Source organism: Protopterus annectens, chromosome 13.part0, assembly GCF_019279795.1.
Source record: "Protopterus annectens isolate FY-2018-M chromosome 13.part0, PAN1.0, whole genome shotgun sequence".
Taxonomy (NCBI): domain Eukaryota; kingdom Metazoa; phylum Chordata; order Ceratodontiformes; family Protopteridae; genus Protopterus; species Protopterus annectens.
In genome coordinates, this window is record NC_056747.1 from 395,499,169 (window position 1) to 395,521,668 (window position 22,500).

General features: G+C 38.9%; 1 protein-coding gene across 1 annotated transcript in view; it reads left to right on the forward strand.

Moving 5' to 3' along the window:
• Nucleotides 1-22,500, forward strand: part of LOC122787359 (mucosa-associated lymphoid tissue lymphoma translocation protein 1-like) — a 584,376-nt gene that overhangs the window by 407,310 nt on the left and 154,566 nt on the right. The window contains exons 10-11 of the mRNA XM_044054015.1: nucleotides 11,522-11,602; nucleotides 20,959-21,012. Coding sequence (XP_043909950.1) covers nucleotides 11,522-11,602; nucleotides 20,959-21,012 — 135 coding nt within the window. The remainder of the gene's footprint in view (nucleotides 1-11,521; nucleotides 11,603-20,958; nucleotides 21,013-22,500) is intronic.

Below are 22,500 nucleotides of genomic sequence, written 5' to 3' on the forward strand. Positions count from 1 at the left end.
AAGCATATATATCATTAATATTTATGAAAACGTTGTTACTGAAATACAGTAAATGACTGTGAAGAGATGAGATTAATATGTTCTTGTAATCATCCATTAAACTATTAAATTAGGGACAAAGCAACAGATGTCACAGTAGATAAGAGATGAAGCTAAATAAGGCAAAACTTTAGTCACTCACTATTACTCACTAAAGCAGGAGTTTAGGGGTTTTGCCTTCATTTTCATGACTACATGTACAATTTCAACTGCTATGTAGCTTAGTTTTTTGCTCATATTATGTGCCTGTAGTCCATCAGGTCCTGGGGCTACATCATGGTCTCTTCGGCTCTTCCTCCTCTTCCTTCATCTTCCCTAGGGTTGGGTACTGATCTCATACTTTAGCCACACTCTGACAGCGGCTTTAGCAACTTAAAGAGCTGACTGGACCAAGGCTACACCAAAAAACTATATGAGCACCTACATAGCTGTATGGACTCAGCAATACCTGACAGGACCAAATCATCTTCCTCACAGAAGAGTAAACCTGTCTGGTGGACAGCAGCAATAAGCAAACTCTGTAATAAAAGGAAATAAATGCAGTCTAGGACCAAAAAGGAGCAGGTACCAAGTTGGAAACAATCACTTCTTTGTCTGAACAAGCAAATAAGGTTACTGGTGAAATCCTCTAAGGCTAACTTTGAGTCCAAATTGGCCACATCCACTAAGGACAATCACAAGGCCTTCTTCACATACATCTGCAATCTCAAAGGCACATCCCAAATCTGCAATGAATTGGTGGTCAATAACACCACATACACAAATGCCATGGATATAGCCAACTTGCCGGCAGACAGGTTAACTGAAAACTTCACCCCCTGTCCCCCCATCAGTAAACCAGGACAGCCCCAGCATTTGCCCCCCTCCCCTCATCACCAGGGAGCAGGGCTTTAATGCCCTCTCAAAGGCAAAAAATACAGTCTCCATGGGACCTGACATCATCCCTGGCTGCGTCTTACATTAACTTGGCATGAGCTTTTGGCTCCATTAGACACCCTATTCAACCAAAGCCTGAGCACCAGCTTCATCCCAGCTGAACGGAGGACAGCCACTGTCATCCATCTACGCAAAGGTGGAGCGTCCACTGACCCAGGCAGTTATAGGCCCATCAGTCTAACTAGACTGATCTGCAAGGCCATGGAACACATTATCATGGACCTTATAACCAAGGACATTGGCAACCTCCAAACGCTTGACCCCATACAGTTTGGTTTTGTCAAAGGGAGAGCATGGCTTTTAAACTTGGTTGACTTCTTCGAAACAGTCACCAAAGCCATGGACGAGGGAAAGACAGTGCACACCACCTACCTTGACCTAGCCAAAGTCTTCAACACTATTTTCCACTCAAGCATAATAGATAAACTCTCCCAGCTAGGCATCAACCCATATGTTACCAGATGGGTAGTTAACTGGCTCACAGATATAACCCACTCAGTCAAAATAGGGGAAGCCACCTCTAGTAGCAGATCTGTAATGAACAGTGTACCCCAAGGTTCGGCCTTAGGGTCTCTACTGTTGGGATATACTTTTCTGAGGTGCAAGCCAAAACCAGTGGTCTGTGGCTCACCAAGTTTGCAGATGACTGCAAGCTGGTACTGTTTTAAATTCCTCTAGTGATGTGAACATCCTCCAAAAGGGCCTAATGGCTGGTGCCAGAAGCATAGCCTCAAACTGAATGCCAAGAAATGCATCATTATCCCCTTTGGGGAAAATAGCATCCCCACTAATTATCACATTAATAACAACATACTAAGCACGCAGTCAGTCGTGAGGGACTTGAGCACCCAGATTGATAGCAACCTGACCCTTGACCACCAAGTTGCCTCCATTGTACGGAAGGCTTTCTACATGGCCCACCTGATAAATAAGGGTATTTCATCCAGGAACAAGGAGGTCATAACATCCCTGTACTCCTCCCTTATCAGACCCATTATTGAGTACAATGCCCCCTTCGGCATATTGCCAAGCACATGCAGCAGCTGGAGAGACTACAGAGATTCCTGATCAGGAAAATCCAGGGTCTCAAACACCTATCCTATACAGATAGGCTAAAAGCCCTGTCCCTCTATTCAGTCTCGTACAAATTGCTCAGAGGTGACCTGTGTTTAGCATACAAGGCCATCTTAGACCTAGTGTTGATGGAGTTGCTGCATAACCGTAAGTCAAGCTCCACACAAGCAACCTACATGCAAGGCCTTAACCTGGTCTGTGACATTAATAGAACTTGTTGGAGGGATATATTTGTGTCCCAAAGACTCCCCCATCTTGGAATAGACTCCCTCTCCATGTCAAGCAGAGTACCTGTCTAGCCCTCTACTAGGAACCTGGATGACTGGATGGGAAACAGAAAATACACCCCTGAGATCCCGCCTATTTGACTGCTGGACAGGGGAAACAGGTGCCGACTTTGAGGGAACATGCATGAAATAAATTCTTGGCTAGGCTTATAAGGGCCTCCGCCCCAATAGCCTAGTATCATCCTATGAACCTTTGAACCTATGAATGTGGCATTATATGGAAAGGATGTGACAGTGTGAGTTGCTTATTAGTGACAGAAGGAAATGGGTGGCTAGACAAGGGATGGATGCATGCATAGACAGATAGGCAGATGCGTAAGCAGACAGACTAGGAGTGCCACATTACAGGATCGCAACAACAGGATATGTAGGTGGTCAATGGACCAAGTTACTTACAAGCTACAATATAGAGATACAGAACAGCAGTCAGTCATAAAATCCATTACACACAAATATGTATTATCATCTGATTTACATTAGTGCAGGGGGAGGTCATTATACACCACATTAAACAAACAATCCATAAAACACAACTCAGTCATTGAACAAGAAGAGAAGATTTCTAAGATAAGTATGCCTAAGTCGTCAGACACAGACATAGGTCAATATGACAGACACATCTAACAGCACTAGTACATAGCATGCTGTACAGTACATGGAAAGCTGTTATATCAGACAAAGAGCTGTATTAGGAGAATCTGATACATGGAATGAAGCACACAAGTTTTTCTTCATTCTCATTAGATATTTATCTATTACATATTGTTGACCAGGTTAGTACTATTAAGGTAGAGTCCATTTGCAGATGGGCCCAGACAGAAGAACTCTGTTACCTTGCACAGTATGGGGCAGAGTTAACATGATCAGATATACAGGACTACAATTTACATAGGATACCCAGTTTACAAAGGTATTCTGCAGTTAAAAAGACACAGAAAAAATAATATATTCTGTACTGCTCGGTTTCCATTAACATCCCAGAACATTTCCGAATTCTTCAGAGACCCTTTTCTTTATTACTTACTCATTTATTGAAGGAACTGGAGTCATTTATGTATTATCTGATATGTGAGCTGTAGAAACTGTTAATGTGAGTGATGACTACCTTTTCAATCATTCCTCACTTCTTTAAAAGAGCTTGCAATATGCTGTTCCTTTTGTCTGCCTTTGCCAGGAATACCTTTTTAGACACGTGGTAACATGATTATAGGTGAAAATGTAGGCATGAATGCCAAATCAATAATGTGTTACTTTTGGTTTCCTTTAAAGCTCATAAACAATGCTTTAACAACTAAAATATTTATACTTATGTCTTGTTTTAAGTTTATCTACATTATATATATATAATATATATTTATATATTATATATATATATATATATATATATATATATATATATATATATAAAATAGGAGCAAGACCAGAAAAAGTACTGAAAGACAAAAAGAGCTGCTTGAATACTACAGAAAGTTGCCCCCTGGCTCGGTGCACATATACGTTATCATATCTGGTGCATTTGCACTAGTTCCTGCATATACCACACTCATACCTCTCAACCTGAAAACATCAAAAATCTGGACAAGGCCCATAAAAAATAGGTACAAATCTGTACACTGATTAACATAAAATTTGCATACATAATTGCATAACCCCACCCACTCCAATGAATTGTGGGATGCCAACTTTCAAACACAAACCGAAGAACAGACAACTGAAATATGGCACCAGAGTCCCCTGCCCTGCAGCCATTCCAATGTCCCATTACCTGGCTATTTCAACCCATTTACCATAAACACTAGTTGTGCATACTGCTTTACTTCTACAATGATACTGTCTCACAATGAAAATAGACTTGGCATTAAAACTTCTCTGCCCTTGAAACTTGCATTCATTGAAACAGCAGTGAAACCCACACCACATCCAAAGAAAATCTTTATCCGCCACTGGCCAGATGCATTACCTTTGGGCTATTTTCAAATCATAGGCCCCTTGCACACAAAAGAAACATACATGCTTGATACACCTTCCTGAATTTATTAAATTATATTCCTTGTATAATACAGCATACTTGTTAGACTTAGGTTAAGAGCGCATTTTAAATTTGTTTTAACATTTTTCCAGTAGGCAATGAATCAAAATGCATGAACCAATGACAAAACTGCCCATTTCAGAACATTACCATCATAAAAGTCTACTTCCATACACCAAAACCAGGGACATATTTTTAAACATAAAGTTAACAGCAGTCTTAGTAACTCCATCCTTGCACACTCGGATTTCAAACAGCTGAAAGCTCTTAGGTTCATAGGTTAGTACTAGGCTAAGTGCCCTTGCGAGCCATTGTAAGCCTAGCCAATTAGCCCTTGTGAGCCTCAAACCCTGCACCTTGTGTTTGTAAGGCAAACAATACATAAGCTTAAAAGCAGCTACTGCAGAGGCCAGTTCTTCACAAGTTTGCTACCCATCATCTGTCAGATCAAAGTAAACTTGCTGGCACACCACAAGAAAATTTTGCACATATTATACAAAAATATTAAATCCAAAATGAACAAATACTGCACAAAAGACTGCCATAAAATGTAGACAATTAGAACTTTACTGTTGCTAGCAGTCACAGTTCTTTGCTGACAATTTAAAGCTGCTCCACACTAGTGTAGCTTAACTTACAAAGCACCTCACGTACTTCATACAGATCAAGGCAAACAACCTATCAAGGAAGTCCATCAACTCTTTCCCCTCATTTATACAACCAGATAAAACACATACTCAGAAAAGCACAATCTCTATGATCAATTTGGTTACCAACTCACAATTCCTACATTTTGCTGGCATCATTTTTAAACATTTCAATAAATATAACAAGAATTTTATCAACAGTGAACTTACCACACACAATTAATCACTACTGCTGACTGTCTTACAAACCAAATTGAGTTTGGCAAATATTTAGCAAGTACTGCTTTTCAGGAATGACAAAGCACTAATGCAATAAGTGAACTGGTTATAAACATCAACCTACACTCACTCACTTAGTGCTATACTACAACACCAAACCATTACTTTTGGTCAAAATAACTAGTGTGTATTGTATTAGATGTGCACCTCTACAAAGAAATAACCCATTGACTTTGACAAGTGCTGTGTGAATAGACAAATCAAGAATACTGATGCAGAACTGAACTATTCATGATACTAAGTACCGTCTTGAATTCATTAAATTAATACTACATTTACTTGAATTTCTCCCAAAGTAGCATTAAGATATGCAATAAATGGGAAACTAGTTTGGCTGCATTTGCATAACACTGCACTTGTACAAAAGCACGCAGTTCACCCATTTTAACACATTTATGGGAAACTATGTTCACTGCAGTGCAAATTCTGATACTAACTCTTACAGTAAAGACAAATCACTTGTGTTTTAACAGCAATACATTTTTAAAGTAAAAGTTCTTATAAGTATCAAAACACAAAGCTGGTTTGCCATATCTTATTTTTGTAGTTTTCCTATTAACGCTAATGCGTACATAAAATCTGTGCATGTTACCAGCCTACCACCTTCCAGTGATCCACTTCTCAAAAAATACACTGCAGGCTGTATTATGAAGACCCAGATTCAAGGCAAACCTTAAATGGCAAAACTTTAATAGAAAAAAAGCACAGTATCTACTTCGATAATCTAATAATTTCGCTTTAAATTATAACACTAGATAACCAGTCCAGTACACGAACTGCCACTGACATCCAGACCCTTAAAAACAGCTGTAAACAATAAAGGAGGATCTCGGCAACATGGCATGCACAGAAAAATTAAAAATGGAATCTGCGGAACCGAGAGACAAAGATAGTGTGCAATTCGGATCACAGGAAGATACCAACCAGATCACTCACCCACTACATCAGTTGAGTTTATCATACTGCATAAAAGTTACTATTTTCCTGTGAAAATAAAACGATCCCTCTTTGAGGAGAGATCTGAGTAACCAGCGCCAAAACATGAGAAAGAGGAAGGATAAATCAACCTAACAGACATAGCCAAGCCTGTCAACCAGCAGACAAACACAGATTAAGAAAGCAAGTTATCACCTCAGCTCTACAAGCCTCTTTATGAAACTTAACATCCCCCAAAAGTTTTTGCAGCAATGAAACAGACTTCTACTCTACTACAACATCCTGCCAAACCGCATTAAAAAAGAGTACTGGCTGTTAACGTGGCGAAACAGTCAACGTTTGATTTACCCAACCTTTACTTAAATATAGGGGAAACAGCAATTATGTTATCAACTGGTTCATAAAAAACAATCCGCTTAACGAAACCGCTAAAAAACTGCATATACATGCATTGGGCCAATCTCTGCAGCTGCCAGGGAACGGTATCCACCACACTCCCAAACTCAATGAAGCATATGAACCCACTTACGGGAGGCAGTAGAAATAAAACAGAATGTAATGATCCTTTTCTTATCTATGGATCTGTATCGGGAACATATACGTTTTCTTACTTTACTCTAAAGGCTCTCAGACTATGCTCTTATTCTTTTTATTACATTTCAAACTGTATTTCTCAGCTGCAGTATCACACTTTTTTTACCTGCAAATGTCTTGAGCTCTCACACACACACACAAAACCAGAAATAAGAGTTCTTTTGAAAATAAAAGGTAGATACTTAACAGGCTTACAATTCAGTGCGCTCCGTTCACAGAAATGAGCAGTACCTCCTACTTAGTAGCTCAGTCGTTTCCTTTAGTGCGCTTGGATTTCAAACAGCCAGCCAGCCAGGAAAGCCCTTGAGCTCAATTCCGACAGGCTGGTAGAGCTGACGTCATCGCGCACGTGATGACGTCAGCTCAAAAAGCGTGGAAAAAAAAAAAAAAAAAAACTTGAAAAAAATTGGGAATGAATGAGTGCCATTCGGGAATCGTGGCACCCCATTATTTAGACCCCAAAACTCGGTAAAAACCGAGTAATTCGGTACGGTTGAGAGGTTTGACCACACTTCTGACCTTGCACAACCCTCAAAGGGTAAAGAAGAACTTAGTAACAGTGGCATATACCTTCAACCAATGTCTTTGCCAGCAGAAGGAGGGTAATATTAAGCCTTGCAGGTATGCCCCGGCTTTACAACTGTTCCTCTTTAAAATATGTCGCCTCTCTGGTGTACACCATTACAGACCAGATGGTCTTCCCAGATCACACAGAAGTTCTTACTGACTTGAAACTGATGGCATCAAGCTTGGGGGGAGGGGTCTGTAAGAAACCATGGTGGTGCCATGGGGAGAGTTTATCAAGTGCTGTCAATGAGTGTAGTTAGGTGCACTAGCACATATGGCTGAGACATAACTTTGGATAGTCAGAAACTTACATTTTGACTATCATGTGTCCACTTAGTGAGGAAATCATTCTATGTTGCAAGACTTATAAGCAAGGGCATGGCATCCAGGTCCAGAGATGTTATTGTTCTGTTCTATTCCATCCTCATAAGACTGGTCATTGAGTACAATGCCTCCTTCAGTATGTGCATAACCAGGCATATGCAACAATTGGAGTGATCACAGAGATATCTCACAAAAAGAATACATGGTGTAGGAAACAAGTCCTGTGTAGACTACCTGAAAACCCTGTTCTTATACTCATTCTCCTACAGGCTGCTGACAGGTAACCTGTGCTTGGCCTACAAAGCATCCTTAGATCCAGCATTAATGAACCTGCTGCAAATCCTCAGAACAAACAGCAACAGAAACAACCAACCCAGAAACTTAAACCTCATCATCTATATCATAAATAGGACATGCTGGGGAGACAGGTATGTGTCTCAGAGACTGCTCCTTCTCTGGAACAGGCTTCCCATCAGTATGAAGTAGTGTTCTTCCTTGCAGTTATTTAAGTGCAACTTGGATCAGTGGATGGAGAACCATAAATATACCCCTGGTCTGGGACCTATCTCAAGTTAGATACAGGTAGCAAGTAAATGCTCAACATCTCATGCCAAATTTATTTATTTTCCCCAAAAAGCCTATGGGACCAATCCCTTCCTAATATTATTGGGTAACTTGGCTAGGATTAAAAAGGCCCTTTGGGGTCATTACCCTAGTATTTTACTATGGTGATCATGTCAATAGATTGTTTCCACTTTCCCTAAATGTAAAAACTCTGAAAATGATTTGCCAAAAGCACCTTCATCAAAACTCGGAGTAAATCTTTTTTTTTTGAATCTGCACCTATCTATGTGGGGAGACATCCCCCCATCCTGAACTTAAATAAACCTAGTCTGTGATTGTATAACTGTGGAGAAAAGGGAATTCTCTGGTTCCAGAAAAGTGCCATGGTTAAACATTTTCACTCAAATGTCAGTCATCTAAATTGCTTTCAATACACTGACATGCTTCTAAAATAAGACGCTTGCCTAAATTACACATGACTATTTGGTTCTTGAAAAACTACAGGTTATAATTTGCAGATGGGAACTTTAGGAAAACAAGCCTACCCTCCAACTAGCATGATAATATGCACATTTGAATAAGTTATTGTGAAACAGAATTTATCTTTGGTATAATTTTAAGTGACTCAGAAATGATAACAGTAGTGTTAGGGATGCCCGCAACAGGCCTCTATATGGCAAGTATGGGGTTACTTAATGATAAAGACTGCATTTGAATAACATGTTTTTATTTAGCCTCTCTAAGCCCAATGTATATAGGTTCAATGAAAGGTAGCTTCATAGTTTAACTACACACACACACACACACACACACACACACACACACACACACACACACACACACACGCACGCACGCACGCACACACACACACACACACACGCACACGCACACACACACACACACACACACACACACACACACACATATATACAATATGGGAGGCATCACATACATTGACTGAGTATAGTTGACAGTTGTTTTGTTGACCCAGTTTGGTTGGCAAAACAGTTGATTAAGAATTATACAAGATCATTACACTACCAAGGTGGGGAATATTCCCTTTTGCTGTTATTGTGCTATCTTGGAGTTAGAATATATAATTAGCAGGGAGTGTGGGAGGTGCAGGGGGCCTTGATGCGCTGCAAAAAACATTGTTTTGAAGTTCCATGCTCCAGGTATATTTCTTTGAACATGCATAGTTGCACGTCAATGTTTTTTTTTTAATTATTCTGTGTCATCATTAGCAAGATTGACATTTGGGTGTTTAGATCTTTTAAAGTGCACCAATATAAAAAAAAATAGTTAATGTTTATGTCATTGCTAGTCAGTAACATTCTGGAGCATTAGATAGATTAAATAAATTGCATTCACTCTTTTTTAATAATGATTTTAAAAAAAAAAACTAAGGCACAGCAGAGTTATAAGTGTAAGTCTTGTCTACCTTTTTCCTGGCAGATCACGTGTTTAGGGCAGGGTTTCTTTAGTTCAACTAGCATCAGTCAGACATTTAGGCTAATATTTCTGAGTTGGGTCAGCAATCTGTCTAGGTCCGTTTGAAAACACAAATGCATAAATAAAGTTTTTTTAACTGGCATTAACTAGCATTAGTGAACAGTTGCTTGCCACAATGGCACTAATACAGTAAAAAAAAATATGGGGAGTATTTGTCATGCCTGGAAAAGTTTTCATCATTATTTACCATGGCAGTCACCGATCTGGTAGCCCTCGGTCATCACGGTCACCCATTCATCTTTGGAAAGACTTGTAATTTAGTCTGCTGTCAACAAAGCCATGGTCTGGGTCATTTGTCTATCATGTGTATCTTGGTCATCCATCTTTCTGGGATGAATCATTTGCCCATTCCATATGGACAAAGTGGATGAAAATATCTTTTTGATAATTTTTTCCTGGTTGCATCCCTTTTTTTTGCATGTGTTAAAGCTGGTTTTCAGTTTAGTGCTTGTCTTAATTTTGGAATAGTAAATGAAGTTTGTAATATTTTGTCATGTACTTTTGTAAGCAATGAAATTTCTGTAAAACTTGATGAGAATGTCTCCTTAGGAGATTTTACCCTTGCTCTGTAAATTGTTAATATTAGTAGCTACATGGCTGTCTGTATCTGATTTTTTTTTTCACTTTTGAAAGAAGTAATGATGAGTTCTTGCACATAATTTTGGAATTCACACAATTGAATAGCACCATTTTTATAAGTCAAGCAGTCTAGCTTTTCTTCAGCTGAAGTCAACAAAATGGCTTACTGGAAGTCTTCCATCAAAGTACTGGTGGACCCATCCATCTACTTTTTTGTAATAATGCTGGGGATCATTGGGCAGCATCCTGGGACATCTTAGCACCATTACTACAATGTTTTGTGTGGCCACCATTTTGACATGTTCAATAGACTGTGTGTGTGTGTGTGTGTGTGTGTGTGTGTGTGTGTGTGTGTGTGTGTGTGTGTGTCCACCCAGACTTCATTTTGTCCCTTGGTAGAAATCACCTTTTTTGTTTAGATATTAGTAGGACTTTGGTTTAACAGTAACTTGTTCAGCACAAGCATAGTTGAAATTTGAACAATCAAGAGCTGTGTATGCCGTTTGTTTTGTGTTATTTATGTTGAGTTTCACATATTTACAAGGCTTTGTTTAATATTTTTCTGTTCAGAGTTGTTTGTTGTTCTTTGTTTTATGTTTATGTTGAGCTTTGTTTTATATTTCCATACTTCACTTTGAGAAGCAATTTTATACTCTTATGTAACTTTGAGAAATGAGTTGCCATTGATTGTTTTCCCCAGTCAAACAGAAACTAGGGGTTAAACCCAGCTTGCTAGTATTAGAGCAATATCCTTCTCTTCTGTATCCTGGTTGCAATTACTATCTTTTTTATTACTGTTACATACATTTGGATTTGAATATGTTGTAATGGTCAGCAAGTCAGGTTACCAGGTGTTTGAATTCACTCTGGCATTCAGTGATACATTGAACTAGTTACCAGAATGGATAGTTTAAGCACATGTTGCTTTTTCTACAGACGCAGTCTGTGCTACTGTGTAGTTAATGTTATGTAGACAGGAAGGTGCTGATATGCAGCTATACTGCACAAATCAATGTAATCAGGTAAAACTGCCAGACATCTGACATTTACCAATTGGTGATAATAGGAGGTTATTTAACAAACTGTGTTAATACCCATTGAAGTATATCAGTTTAATCTTAAAGTTACATTTCCTTTTTGATTGTATTTTCCAGAACAGTCAGTAGACCCAACCTATGACCCAGGTATGTATTCAGAAGAGGGTTGCAGGGAAGACATTTTTGGATCTGTGGCAGGTAAGAGATGCTTAACATTTGCATTTATTTATTTTTTTTCACATTTCAGGAACTTTTGCCATAATGGTGCTCTGAAATATGCTTTGTTGCTCATTTATTTTATGCATGAAACTGTGTTGCTTTGTGAATCACTTCTGCCTTTAATTGTTGACTATATTTCCTGCATTCAATTTAAGGAGCATTTGCCTCACCATTCAATAGTAGGCTGCCTAAACACTACATATGAACTTGTTCCAGTGGGCTGCCAGAGTGAAGTTCGAGACATTAGAAAGCCTTTAAAAGCATTAATCATTAATGTGCAATGTATATATTTTGTATAAAAAGATAAAGACTGTACTATCTTGGATAATCCTCGTTTCTCTGAGGTGCACTCATCTCAGAGTTAATATACAGAGAGTCAGGTTGCAAAGTTGGACAGCTCCTGACATTTCCCCACAAATAAGTGTGAAAAAATACCTTAACTGTGTTTTTTTTATTCTGCGTTTTGATGTTTCTGTTCCATATTGATTTGTAATTACTTCACATCACATCTTTAATATATTTCTATCACAGAATTGGTTAAGGGTTATGGTTTACCTACAAGGATGGAGCTGCCAGCCTTCTGGTCTGAAGAGATGACCAAACGCAGTACTATGGGAAAAGTCCAAGTTTTCTACAGTAGTCCGTGTCTCTTGTAAGACATGCAGTCTTCTAATCTTCTACGTTTTTCTCTTGTGCAGAACATACAGAATGTACTGAGGCACTGCTTCTGTTACGTCTACTTGGAATCCAAATTCTGGTTACCATAAAAGCTATAGCTTCAGCTTTCAGCTTCAAGTGCTTTATGATTGTATCACCCTTTATCCTCATGGAGTGAAATAGGACAACTGATCATTTTTATTTCAGAACGATGGCAGCAAGTGTTGAAATGAAAATTCACCTGTTGCATCAGTGGGAGTCACCCCTTTTCGCTAATGTGTTGAATGACATCATTTATACAGTTGTATATTGTATAAGAAATAAGGGCTTGGTTGAATACTAGTACTAATATCGCATACCTTTCAGTCAAACGCTTAAATTTTACAGCCTTACTATTCTGTTAATTCATAATTCCAGAATATAGAATAATAGGTGTTCAGTGAGGTCATATAATCATGTGACTTCATTAGTCAAACCATGTACCATGACCTTGTAAACTTACAGCTCCACAACTTGTAAATATAATTTATAAAATAAACAAGACAGGTATTAAATATAAATCCATTATATGGCTGTAATAAGGCTTTTCAGGGTAAACTAAAGATTATTTGCTAATGTCTTATGTAGTTAAATCACTTGAAGTACATTACAGTGTCACACTTACATGATGTGTGGGACATTTGCAATGAGTGAACAAACAAAACATATGCTCTACTGGAGAGCAAACTGGAAAATCCATAGTGTTTTCTTTCAGTTATATGTGGATTACTAAGGGCTGGATTCAATAAAGCCTACACTAAGTGTACATTGTTCTGAGGAACAGGCAGCACAGACATAACACACCCCTTCTTGCTCCTAATTTCAGTTTTCCTACTGATACTTTTGCTGCTTTAAATATTGACAGGGATTCATAAAGGTTACCACAAAGTGCAGACTACATGCACACTTAGCGTAATATTTCTGAGTGACTAGAAAACATACAAAATGAGATAAGAATTTTATTGAATACATATCGTGTACACTTAATGTAGGCTTTATTGTATCCTGGGGTAAATCTGTAAGCATCACCTTATAATATAGGATTCTTTTTCTTTAGATCTACTGAACTAATGCCATTTGCATAGGCAAACTGTAGGAGCAATGTTTTTGTTTTCTTAAAGCCACAGCAGCCCATTCAATCTTGTGCTTTTTCTTGCTGAAGAACAATATAGGTATCCATGCTCACTGCACTTGGTGTAGATATTTGCAGGACAATATCTCATATTCCTTTTTCAGGAACATTTTCCAGACTGCTTTCATCCTTCAGATGTATTTCCCTGGAGACTCCTCTTCAGATGGAGGGTCACCGCTCTTTGGTTTGCTTGCCTGCTTTAAAATTAGGTACTCTGTGTTTCCAGCTATCTCTCTGGTTTGCTTGTCTACTTCGGACTTAAATGCTTTGTATTTACCTATAGCACACCTTTTGGTAAAAGTAACCCTAACACGTGCCTAAATAGTAGACATAACACCACAATAAACAGTGTGCTTCCCAGGCTCAGTAATCACTATATATATATATATATATATATATATATATATATATATATATATATATATATATATATGTATGTATATGTGTGAGTGTGTGTGTGTGTGTGTGTGTATGTGTGTGTATGTCCATGTGCGTGTGTGCTTCTGTGGTTTTTAATTTCTCCAAGTCTTTTGGATTTCTAATACCATAATGGGAATGGACCCCATTCCTAAGTCAAAGCACAATTAAAGTTCATGAAATTAATATTGTTTCACTCTTTGATGTTAGCCAAAAGTGCTCTTCGCAGCACCAGCAATGTGCCCAGTAATGACTCCTTTTGCAATTCGTATGGTGTTACATGAATTGGTAACATATCTAAGTATGACTGTAAATTCTTTTTTATAAGACCAGTTGCTCCTACTACTATTGGAACTGTCTGGGTATCTTTCTTCCACATGGCTCTCGTTTCTGCCTGCAGATCAAGATATTTTATGACTTTGTGTTTCTCTTTACGCAAGAGACTGTAGTCACTAGGTTTTCTTTTCTTGGACCACTATATCCAGTTTTCTAGCATCTATCTTTTGAACTGTTGGTATTGTGTGATCCCATGTGATATAAACTTAATCATTTTCTATGATTCTTTGTGGCTCCTGTTTCCAGTAATTTTCAGCCACTTCGATACCGTAATGTTTGCACAATCTCCAGTGTAACAGTCTTGCCACATTATTATGCCTTTCAGTATGCAGTCCCTCTGCCATTAATGCGTCACAACCAGCAACAAGGTGTGTGGCTGCTTCCAGTTCAGTTTTACAAAACCTACATGTCTGTTTCTCCCACATGTTCAATGGACTTTGTAAACCAGCGTGTACGTAGCCCACAATCTTGGGCTGCCAATATTAACCTTTCATTTCTTGATGTGAATTCATCTCTCCTTAACCATTCCTGTGTTCGTTCTTGGTCAACATGAGGCTCTTCCAGAAGTTTTCTATACTTGCAACTATATTTATGTTTTTCCACATTTCTTGCCTTCTCATCTGGTCCTTTACCTTATATTCTTTCCTTTGTTTTTTTTAGCACATTCAGTTGCTGCCTGGATTTTATCTTCTTCTGGTTTGATTTCCATTCCTGCTTGAAGTTGATATGCTTCTGCTAAATTAAGCAGAGATGTCATCCTAGATTTATTCTCCTCATGTTTCAAAACTTTCGCTACATTTGGATCCTGTAAGGTCAGCAGATATGTGTGGACTCCCATGATTGGAGGTCTGTAAATGTAATAAATTTCAAGGAGGCCCAATCCCCTCTTCAGAACGGGTAATATATAATCTTGGTATACACTGATTTTTATAAATCATTTGGTGAGCATGAAGCATCCTTCTTGTTTTAATATCCAATCTATTCAACACTTTTTGGGGCCTATCAATCACTCCAAAACTATAAGTTAGGACAGGAATAGCAAATTGATTTATGGCTTGTATCTTGTTCCTAGATGTCAATGCTGTTTTCAGGATTAATTTAAGCATTCTAAAGTACTCCTTACTGAGTTTATTCGCATTTGTTCATGTTTTATTGCTGATCCTTCATCAATTTCCAAAGTATTTATACACTCCCTCTTGCTCAAGTTCTTTTATATCACATTCTTGTCCCAAAATTATGTTTTCCTGGTGCTGCAGTTTTCCTTTTTTAAAGGTTGCTTTTGCGCATTTATCAAGACCAAATGACATTCCAATATCATCTGAATAAGTTTTGACAACCTGCAGCTGTGCTTTCAGTTCCTCATCTGATGAGCTGTACAATTTTAAATCATCGACAAAGAGAAGATGAGAAGTCTTTACACTTTGTTGTTTTCTAGAAGCCAAATTGTAGCCATAAGTAAACAGCTTAATGGATTAATGGCAAGGCAGAATAGCAACGATGACAGAGAGTCACCCTGGAATATCACCCTTTGGATTTTTATCCATAGGATAATAATCTGTCCTTTATCATGGCTTAATTACAAAGTGGTCTGCCACGGTTTCATGGTTGCAGTAATGTAGTCAATCAGTGTAGGGTGTATCTTATACATTTTTAAGCACTCATTTATCCATGAATGTGGGATACTATCAAATGCTTTTTTTGTAGTCAATCCATGCCATACTTAGATTCTTCCCCTTCTTACAGTTCTCCACTAAAACTTTGTTTAACAACCATGCTCAAAATTAGTCCAAAATGACAAAAAATACACTGAACCCACAGACATTGCCAACATCCTAGCTGACAGGTTTAGTGCAAACTTCTCCCCCCCTCCCCACCAAAAGGGCAAATATCTATCCCAGCAGAGTGCTGCCCCCTGACATCTCAGATGCTCAGGTAAGAGCCACCCTCTCCAAAGCAAAAAACACAGCATCAATGGGACCAGACGGTGTCCCAGGCTGCGTCCTTCATGAACTCCAAGAAGAGCTAAACCCAAACATAAAACTACTGTTCAATCTCAGCCTTACTACAGGATATGTACCCAAAGAGTGGCGTACAGCAACAGTTGTCCCTCTCCACAAAGGTGGTGCCTCATCGGATCCTGGAAACTGTCGCCCCATAAGCCTGACTAGCTTGGTCTGCAAAGCTATGGAAAGGATCATCATGGACCTCATAAATAAAGATATTGGGGACCTACAGACACTGGATCCTACCCAGTTCAGCTTTGTTAAGGGCAGATCCTGCCTCTTAAACCTGGTTGATTTCTTTGAAACAGTCACCAAGGCCATTGACGAGGGGAAGGTGGTCCACACAGCCTACCTGGACCTCGCAAAAGCCTTTGATACAATACCCCACTTGGGCATTATAGATAAGCTCACCAGCTTAAATATAAACCCCTATGCCACTAGATCGGTTGCAAACTGGCTCAAGGACAGAACCCACATGGTTAGAATTGCAGGAGCCATGTCAGACTCCAAACCAGTTACAAGTGGCATCCCACAAGGCTCAGTCCTGGGACCTCTCTTGTTCGGTATATATTTCTCGGAGGTACAGGCCAACACGGAAGGACTGTGGCTGACCAAGTTCGCAGATGACTGCAAACTAGGTGCCATAATCGACTCTCCAGCCGACACAAGCATCCTACAAAAGGGCCTCATAGAAATAGACAACTGGTGCCAGAGCTATGGCCTCAAGCTAAATGCCAAAAAGTGTATAGTCATCCCCTTTGGCAAAAACAAAGTGTCCACAAATTACCACATAGGTGGTAATCCATTAAGTACGGAAGAAGTAATTAGGGACCTGGGGACCCAAGTTGATAGCAATCTCTCATTTGAAAACCACGTGGCCAAAGTGGTTAGAAAAACATTTCCTAATCATGAAGGGATTCACATCTAGATCAGGGGAGGTCATCGTGCCTCTTTACTCATCCCTCATCAGGCCCATAATTGAGTACAATGCCCCTTTTGGGATGTACCTTACCAGACACCTGCAGCAACTGGAAAGACCCCAAAAGTACCTCACCAAGAGGATCAAAGGGCTCAAACAGATGCCATATGCTGCCCGGTTAAAGAAACTCCAGCTCTACTCAGTGGCATACCGCCTGCTCAGAGGCGATCTGTGCCTGACGTATAAAGCCATGTCCAACCCGGAATTAATGGACATGCTGCACCTCAGAAAATCCAAATCCCATCGAGCTACGTGCTCGAGAGACTTGAACCTCAGCACTGAAATAAATAGGACATGCTGGAGGGACAGATTCATAACCCAATGGCTCCCTTCACTCTGGAATAAAATCCCAGTCCAGGTTAGGCAGAGTCCCTCATTGACTCTCTTCAAAAGGAATCTTGGTGAGTGGATGGGAGATCGTAGGTTTACCCTGGGTATCACTTCTGTGTCACTGTTAGACAGAGGCACAGTATACTAACCTCGAAAAAGGGCATAGCAAAATTCATTTAAAATGGGTGGCGAAAGCCAAACACACTCTGGCTAGGCTTATAAATGCCCTAGGGCAGATAGCCTAGTAAGAACCTATGAACCTATGAATGATCCTTTGTTCCATGTGACTTTCTTTTATTACCTTTTTGTTCTACTGCCATAATTGAGTTTTCTTCTAAATGACTATAAACTCTGTTGCCGTCAATTCCTGTGTATAGTTTATACGTTGTCAGAAGACAAGTTATTGATCTATAATTTTTAGGATAGCTTGCAGGTTCACTCTTAAGTAAGAGCATTGTTTTTCCTGTTGTTAACCAGTGCGGTGTCTGTTCGGGGTGTGCATATAAATAGTTCTTACTCATGGCAAGATCCTCGTGCAAAGAAGCTAATACTTTAATCCAAAAGTCAGGTACTGCATCTGGGCCTGGGGTTTTCCAGTTAGAGGCTTTTCTTAACTTTGTGTCAATCTTTTATTTCTTCTATCCATTTAGCATCTTTGTTATGTTCCACAGGACCTTCATAGATACTTCTCCAAAATGTATCTACTTCCTCTTTTTTTGGCCGTCTTTCAATTCCTTTTACCTTATTTCCCAATTCTCTATAAAACTTTTTTGGGTCATCAATAAATTGCTTATTTTGTGCTTTTCTCTTATATTTATCTTTGTATCTTCTAAGTCTTTCTGCCTGTTTTATAATTTTTAGTTTATCTCCAATAGTGCATAATACATCCTGGTCTGTTCTAATACTGCACATTGCTTTTATCACATCTATCTTTCTTAGTATTTTTGTTGATCTATTCCCTCTTCTATAAACTTCTAACAGTGACACTTCTTGTCTTAGCTGCTTTATAGTTTTCTCTATTCAATATTTCCATGATGGCATTCGCTTTCACTCCCTCTTTTTCCTCACTACCCTATGTTCCTGTGGTAGAACTTTATCAGTTATTAATTTAGCAGCACAGTAATATATTCTGTTTACTTCTGTTATATCGCATGGATCTCTATGGACAGCCCTAATTACTGTGTTCATTTGTTTTATCAACCCTCTGACTTTTAGGGTTTTATTAACCTTCTGCAGTCTATTTCTCTCATTGATCTTGATATATATGTCTTTGTCTATTAAATTAAGCAACTCTTCTCTTAACTCATTTTCTTCCATACTGAGGGCACATCCCTCATTTTCTGTTTCCTGCAGGCATTTTATAGAAAGTTCTATAGCATCTTCCTGTGGCACATTCTCTTCAATTTCATCCTGTGTCATCTGTTGTTCTGTCATATGGGAACTCACTGGCCTATCACTCCTCAACACTGACTGCATCAGAGTTTCCACGGTTTCCTGTTCCTTTCCTTGCTGTCCATCTTCAAGTGAATGTTTATACAGGTTTCCTGTGGAAAGCTCCAAAATATCTTGATATGGCACCTGACCTGTTGCTTCCTGTTCCACTGGTTTCCCCTTAATTTGGATATCCATTGCTCTATTCTGTTGTGATGCTTTCTGTATTCAGTTTACTACACTGAATCCTTCTCTTTGCAGCTGTTCCATAACCACAATTTCTATTTCTTTGACTCCTCCATTACTAATCTATTTTCCCTCTTAGTCTTCTTATTTTTGTATTGTAAAGTTTTCCATATCCGGATTCCTTTCCCTATATTTTTCTTCAAATATCTTTGGTGCTGCTCTTTTTGTATTAGTTAGTTTTGCTTTTTCCTTTGGTTAAATATTACACCATATTAAATCTCTTTTCATTTATCATGTCCATATTTCTTCTTCACGTCTCCTAATCTTCTTGCTTTTCCTCATTCTGGGGACTCACTCCATCATGCAGTGATGTAGTCTGTTTTAGACCTTCTACATTAAATCCTTCACTTCCCAAGCACTCCATAACTTTAACTTCTATTTCTTTAACTTCTGCTTTACTAATCATCTTTTCTACATTACATCTTTGTGCTATTAATCTTTTTATTGTGAAATTTTCCATATCTGGATGCCTTTGTCTGTATTTCTCTTCAATATCTTTGTGACTGCCTTCTCTATATTAGTTAACTTGGCTTTCTCCTTTGCATAAATATTGCACCATATCAAATCTCTTTCTTTCCCATGTCCATATTTCTTTTTTATATTTTTCAAATATCTCTAGGTTTTGTTGTTTATATTTTCTCAATTCCTCAGAGGCTTCTTTTCCCAAAGAGATCTTCTTGATTGATATACTGTTTTTCAAAAGTTTGTTGTATAAATGAACACAAATTTTTATTTGAAGCTTGTGACAGTTTTTCCTGCGGAAGTATTTTTCTTTTCTCTAATTTCTCTCTTAATCATTTTGTATATCTTGTGTCTGGAAATTCTGGGCTTTTTACATAATAGTAGCAATACATAATTTCTTTCTTATCCTCAATAGTCCACTCTATCGTCTTTATGGCTCTTTTTTGGCCAATCAATTTTTGTCGTTTTTGTGGACTGCTGTTTCCTTCTACAACGGGGGGGGGGGATCCTCTCCCTGAGTCTGGCCTGGCCCCATTGTAGGAATGTTTCCGTATTTTGAGGATTCCACACTGTCATTTTTTCCAGTCCTGGCACCAGTGCACCTACCAGGATTGGGCACTTTTTTATCCTGGGTCTTGTGCACCCAGTTACCTTTTTTATTTTTGATTTACTTCTTTCCATGATATATGCTATATAAATGCAGTCTATATATCAGTGTTGCCTTGGTGTGATTTTGTGAAAAACAGGGTTCACCTCGTGAAGGTACTCAACAAGATGTGAGGATGAATTCAGTTTCAGCACTACTACTCTCCTTTGCTTGCTGACTTTTCATCTCTCCATCAGGAGCCATGTGTGTGTGTGTGTGTGTGTGTGTGTGTGTGTGTGTGTGTGTGTGTGTGGTTCCACGGCACTGATGAAGACAGAAAACACCTAGTAAGGGGTAATGGTGAACAGTGGCTCAACACAGCTGTGATTCTGCAGTAGAACCAATATGTAAATAAATTCTAGCAGCTAGATGTTTGATAAAGTAGGATTGGGAAGCTTGCCTTGTAGCAGTTATCATCCATTGAGTGATAGCGTTTCATACCCTACAATGCAATAAAATAAAATAAATATCAGCAGTGAGACGCATACAGAATTAGAATTGAATCTTGCTTTTTTTCTCAGATGCAGTATGAATTTTTTAAAATAGTATCACAATGCTGTGGTGGAAAAAGTCATTTTCCTTTAATGTAATGCAGCAGATGTTATTTACTATTACAATCACTCCATCAAACATAATTTGTTTGTTATTGATTTCTAGGTACCACTGAAGATGAGCAATTTAGCAGGACCTGCCAGACAAGCAGCTTTTATGGTATGTAAGTCTCTGACATACTGTATCTGTCTGAAAATTGAAACTCTTAAGTGAATTCTAAAATCAGAAAGTTGCAGTGTAATCAGAAACAGACAAATAATGCCCCAGATTAAAGTCTTGCCTACCTGGGAGTCCTGAGCTGGTTGCCAGATCTGAGGCAAGCTAACTCTGTGTTGCTCTGATTCTTTAGGTTCAACAATAGAATCAAACGTCAGAGATCTGAGTAAGTGAGGAAGGACAGATGATTCAGAGGCTTATGTCATCTGGGTGGGGGGATAACAGTAAAGATGTTCAGTGCAGTTGACCTAGTACAGACTAGAAGATCCAGGAATTATTAAAACATGAAGTTTTGATATGAGATCAGAAAGGTTATCTGGCTGTTTTATGGACTGAACAGAGGAATTTCAGCAAGTTTGCTGCTCTGCTCAAGCGATCCTTTAAGTGATCATGCAGTAACATTGACCTGAAATCATCACTTTTACTTAGATAAAGTTGCTGTTGATTGCATGTGTTGTTACAGTACTTAAACCACCAAAATGGACTGCAAGGATGCAGTCACCTGTCTCCATTGCTGTTGTACTTATTCATCCCCAAATCATTGGTTCTGGGAATAAAAACTATATTTGCTGTACAACCCCCAAGTCAGAGCCATACTGCAGGACCAGGTCTACCATATCTAATCCACCTTTGCTCGTCCCCTCTATTCTACTGTCATGATGGCTTTTCTCTTCTTCCTAGTCTTTGTCTATAGCCTCTGTATAAGCATCCCTCCCAGTTTTTAGCACCTCATCTGGTCTACTGCTGCTTGAAAGATTCCTTTATTTATGGGATCTCAAGTCTAAAGGCATGCCACGCAAATATCTTTAACTGTTGATGTATACCCCACTACCCCACCTAGTCTATCAGTTAGGCTGCTCTACAGTGGGTGATGAGATATGTATTGTGAGGCATATCATCATCTACGCCTCACAGTATTATGAGCCTATGCTGTTACAGCCCTTTTGTCTGCTTCTGTTACATCTGTCGAATATCATAAGGTGAAATTATCTGCCTGTTGAGAAGAAAAAATATAACTAACTAACTAACTAAATGTGGCAGCAATAAAATCCAGAAAAAGGTCTTTCAGCAATGCCCCTGTTTATCTTCTGACACTACTATGATGCTGTTAGCAGACTGGACTTGAACTGATTTAGGAGCTGAACTTTGTTTCTGGTATTGTTATAGTCAAGCCAAACAGCACTTGATGGACTCACGTTCCTATTTAGGGGGAGCCCCTGTTTCCTAAAGTTAATTATTCTAATTCCAAATCACCACATTTTGTGGGAAAAGAGCAATTTCTAGATGCAGCAAATGTGGATTCATGACACGGCAAATTAGGTTTCACAGTGTCCGGCTGTGACTAATGGCATCCCCTCCAATAGTTAAGCTGAAGTAGACAGGGCAGCAATGCACTGGTCACAACAGGACGAGCTGCAGCCCTCTGTTTGG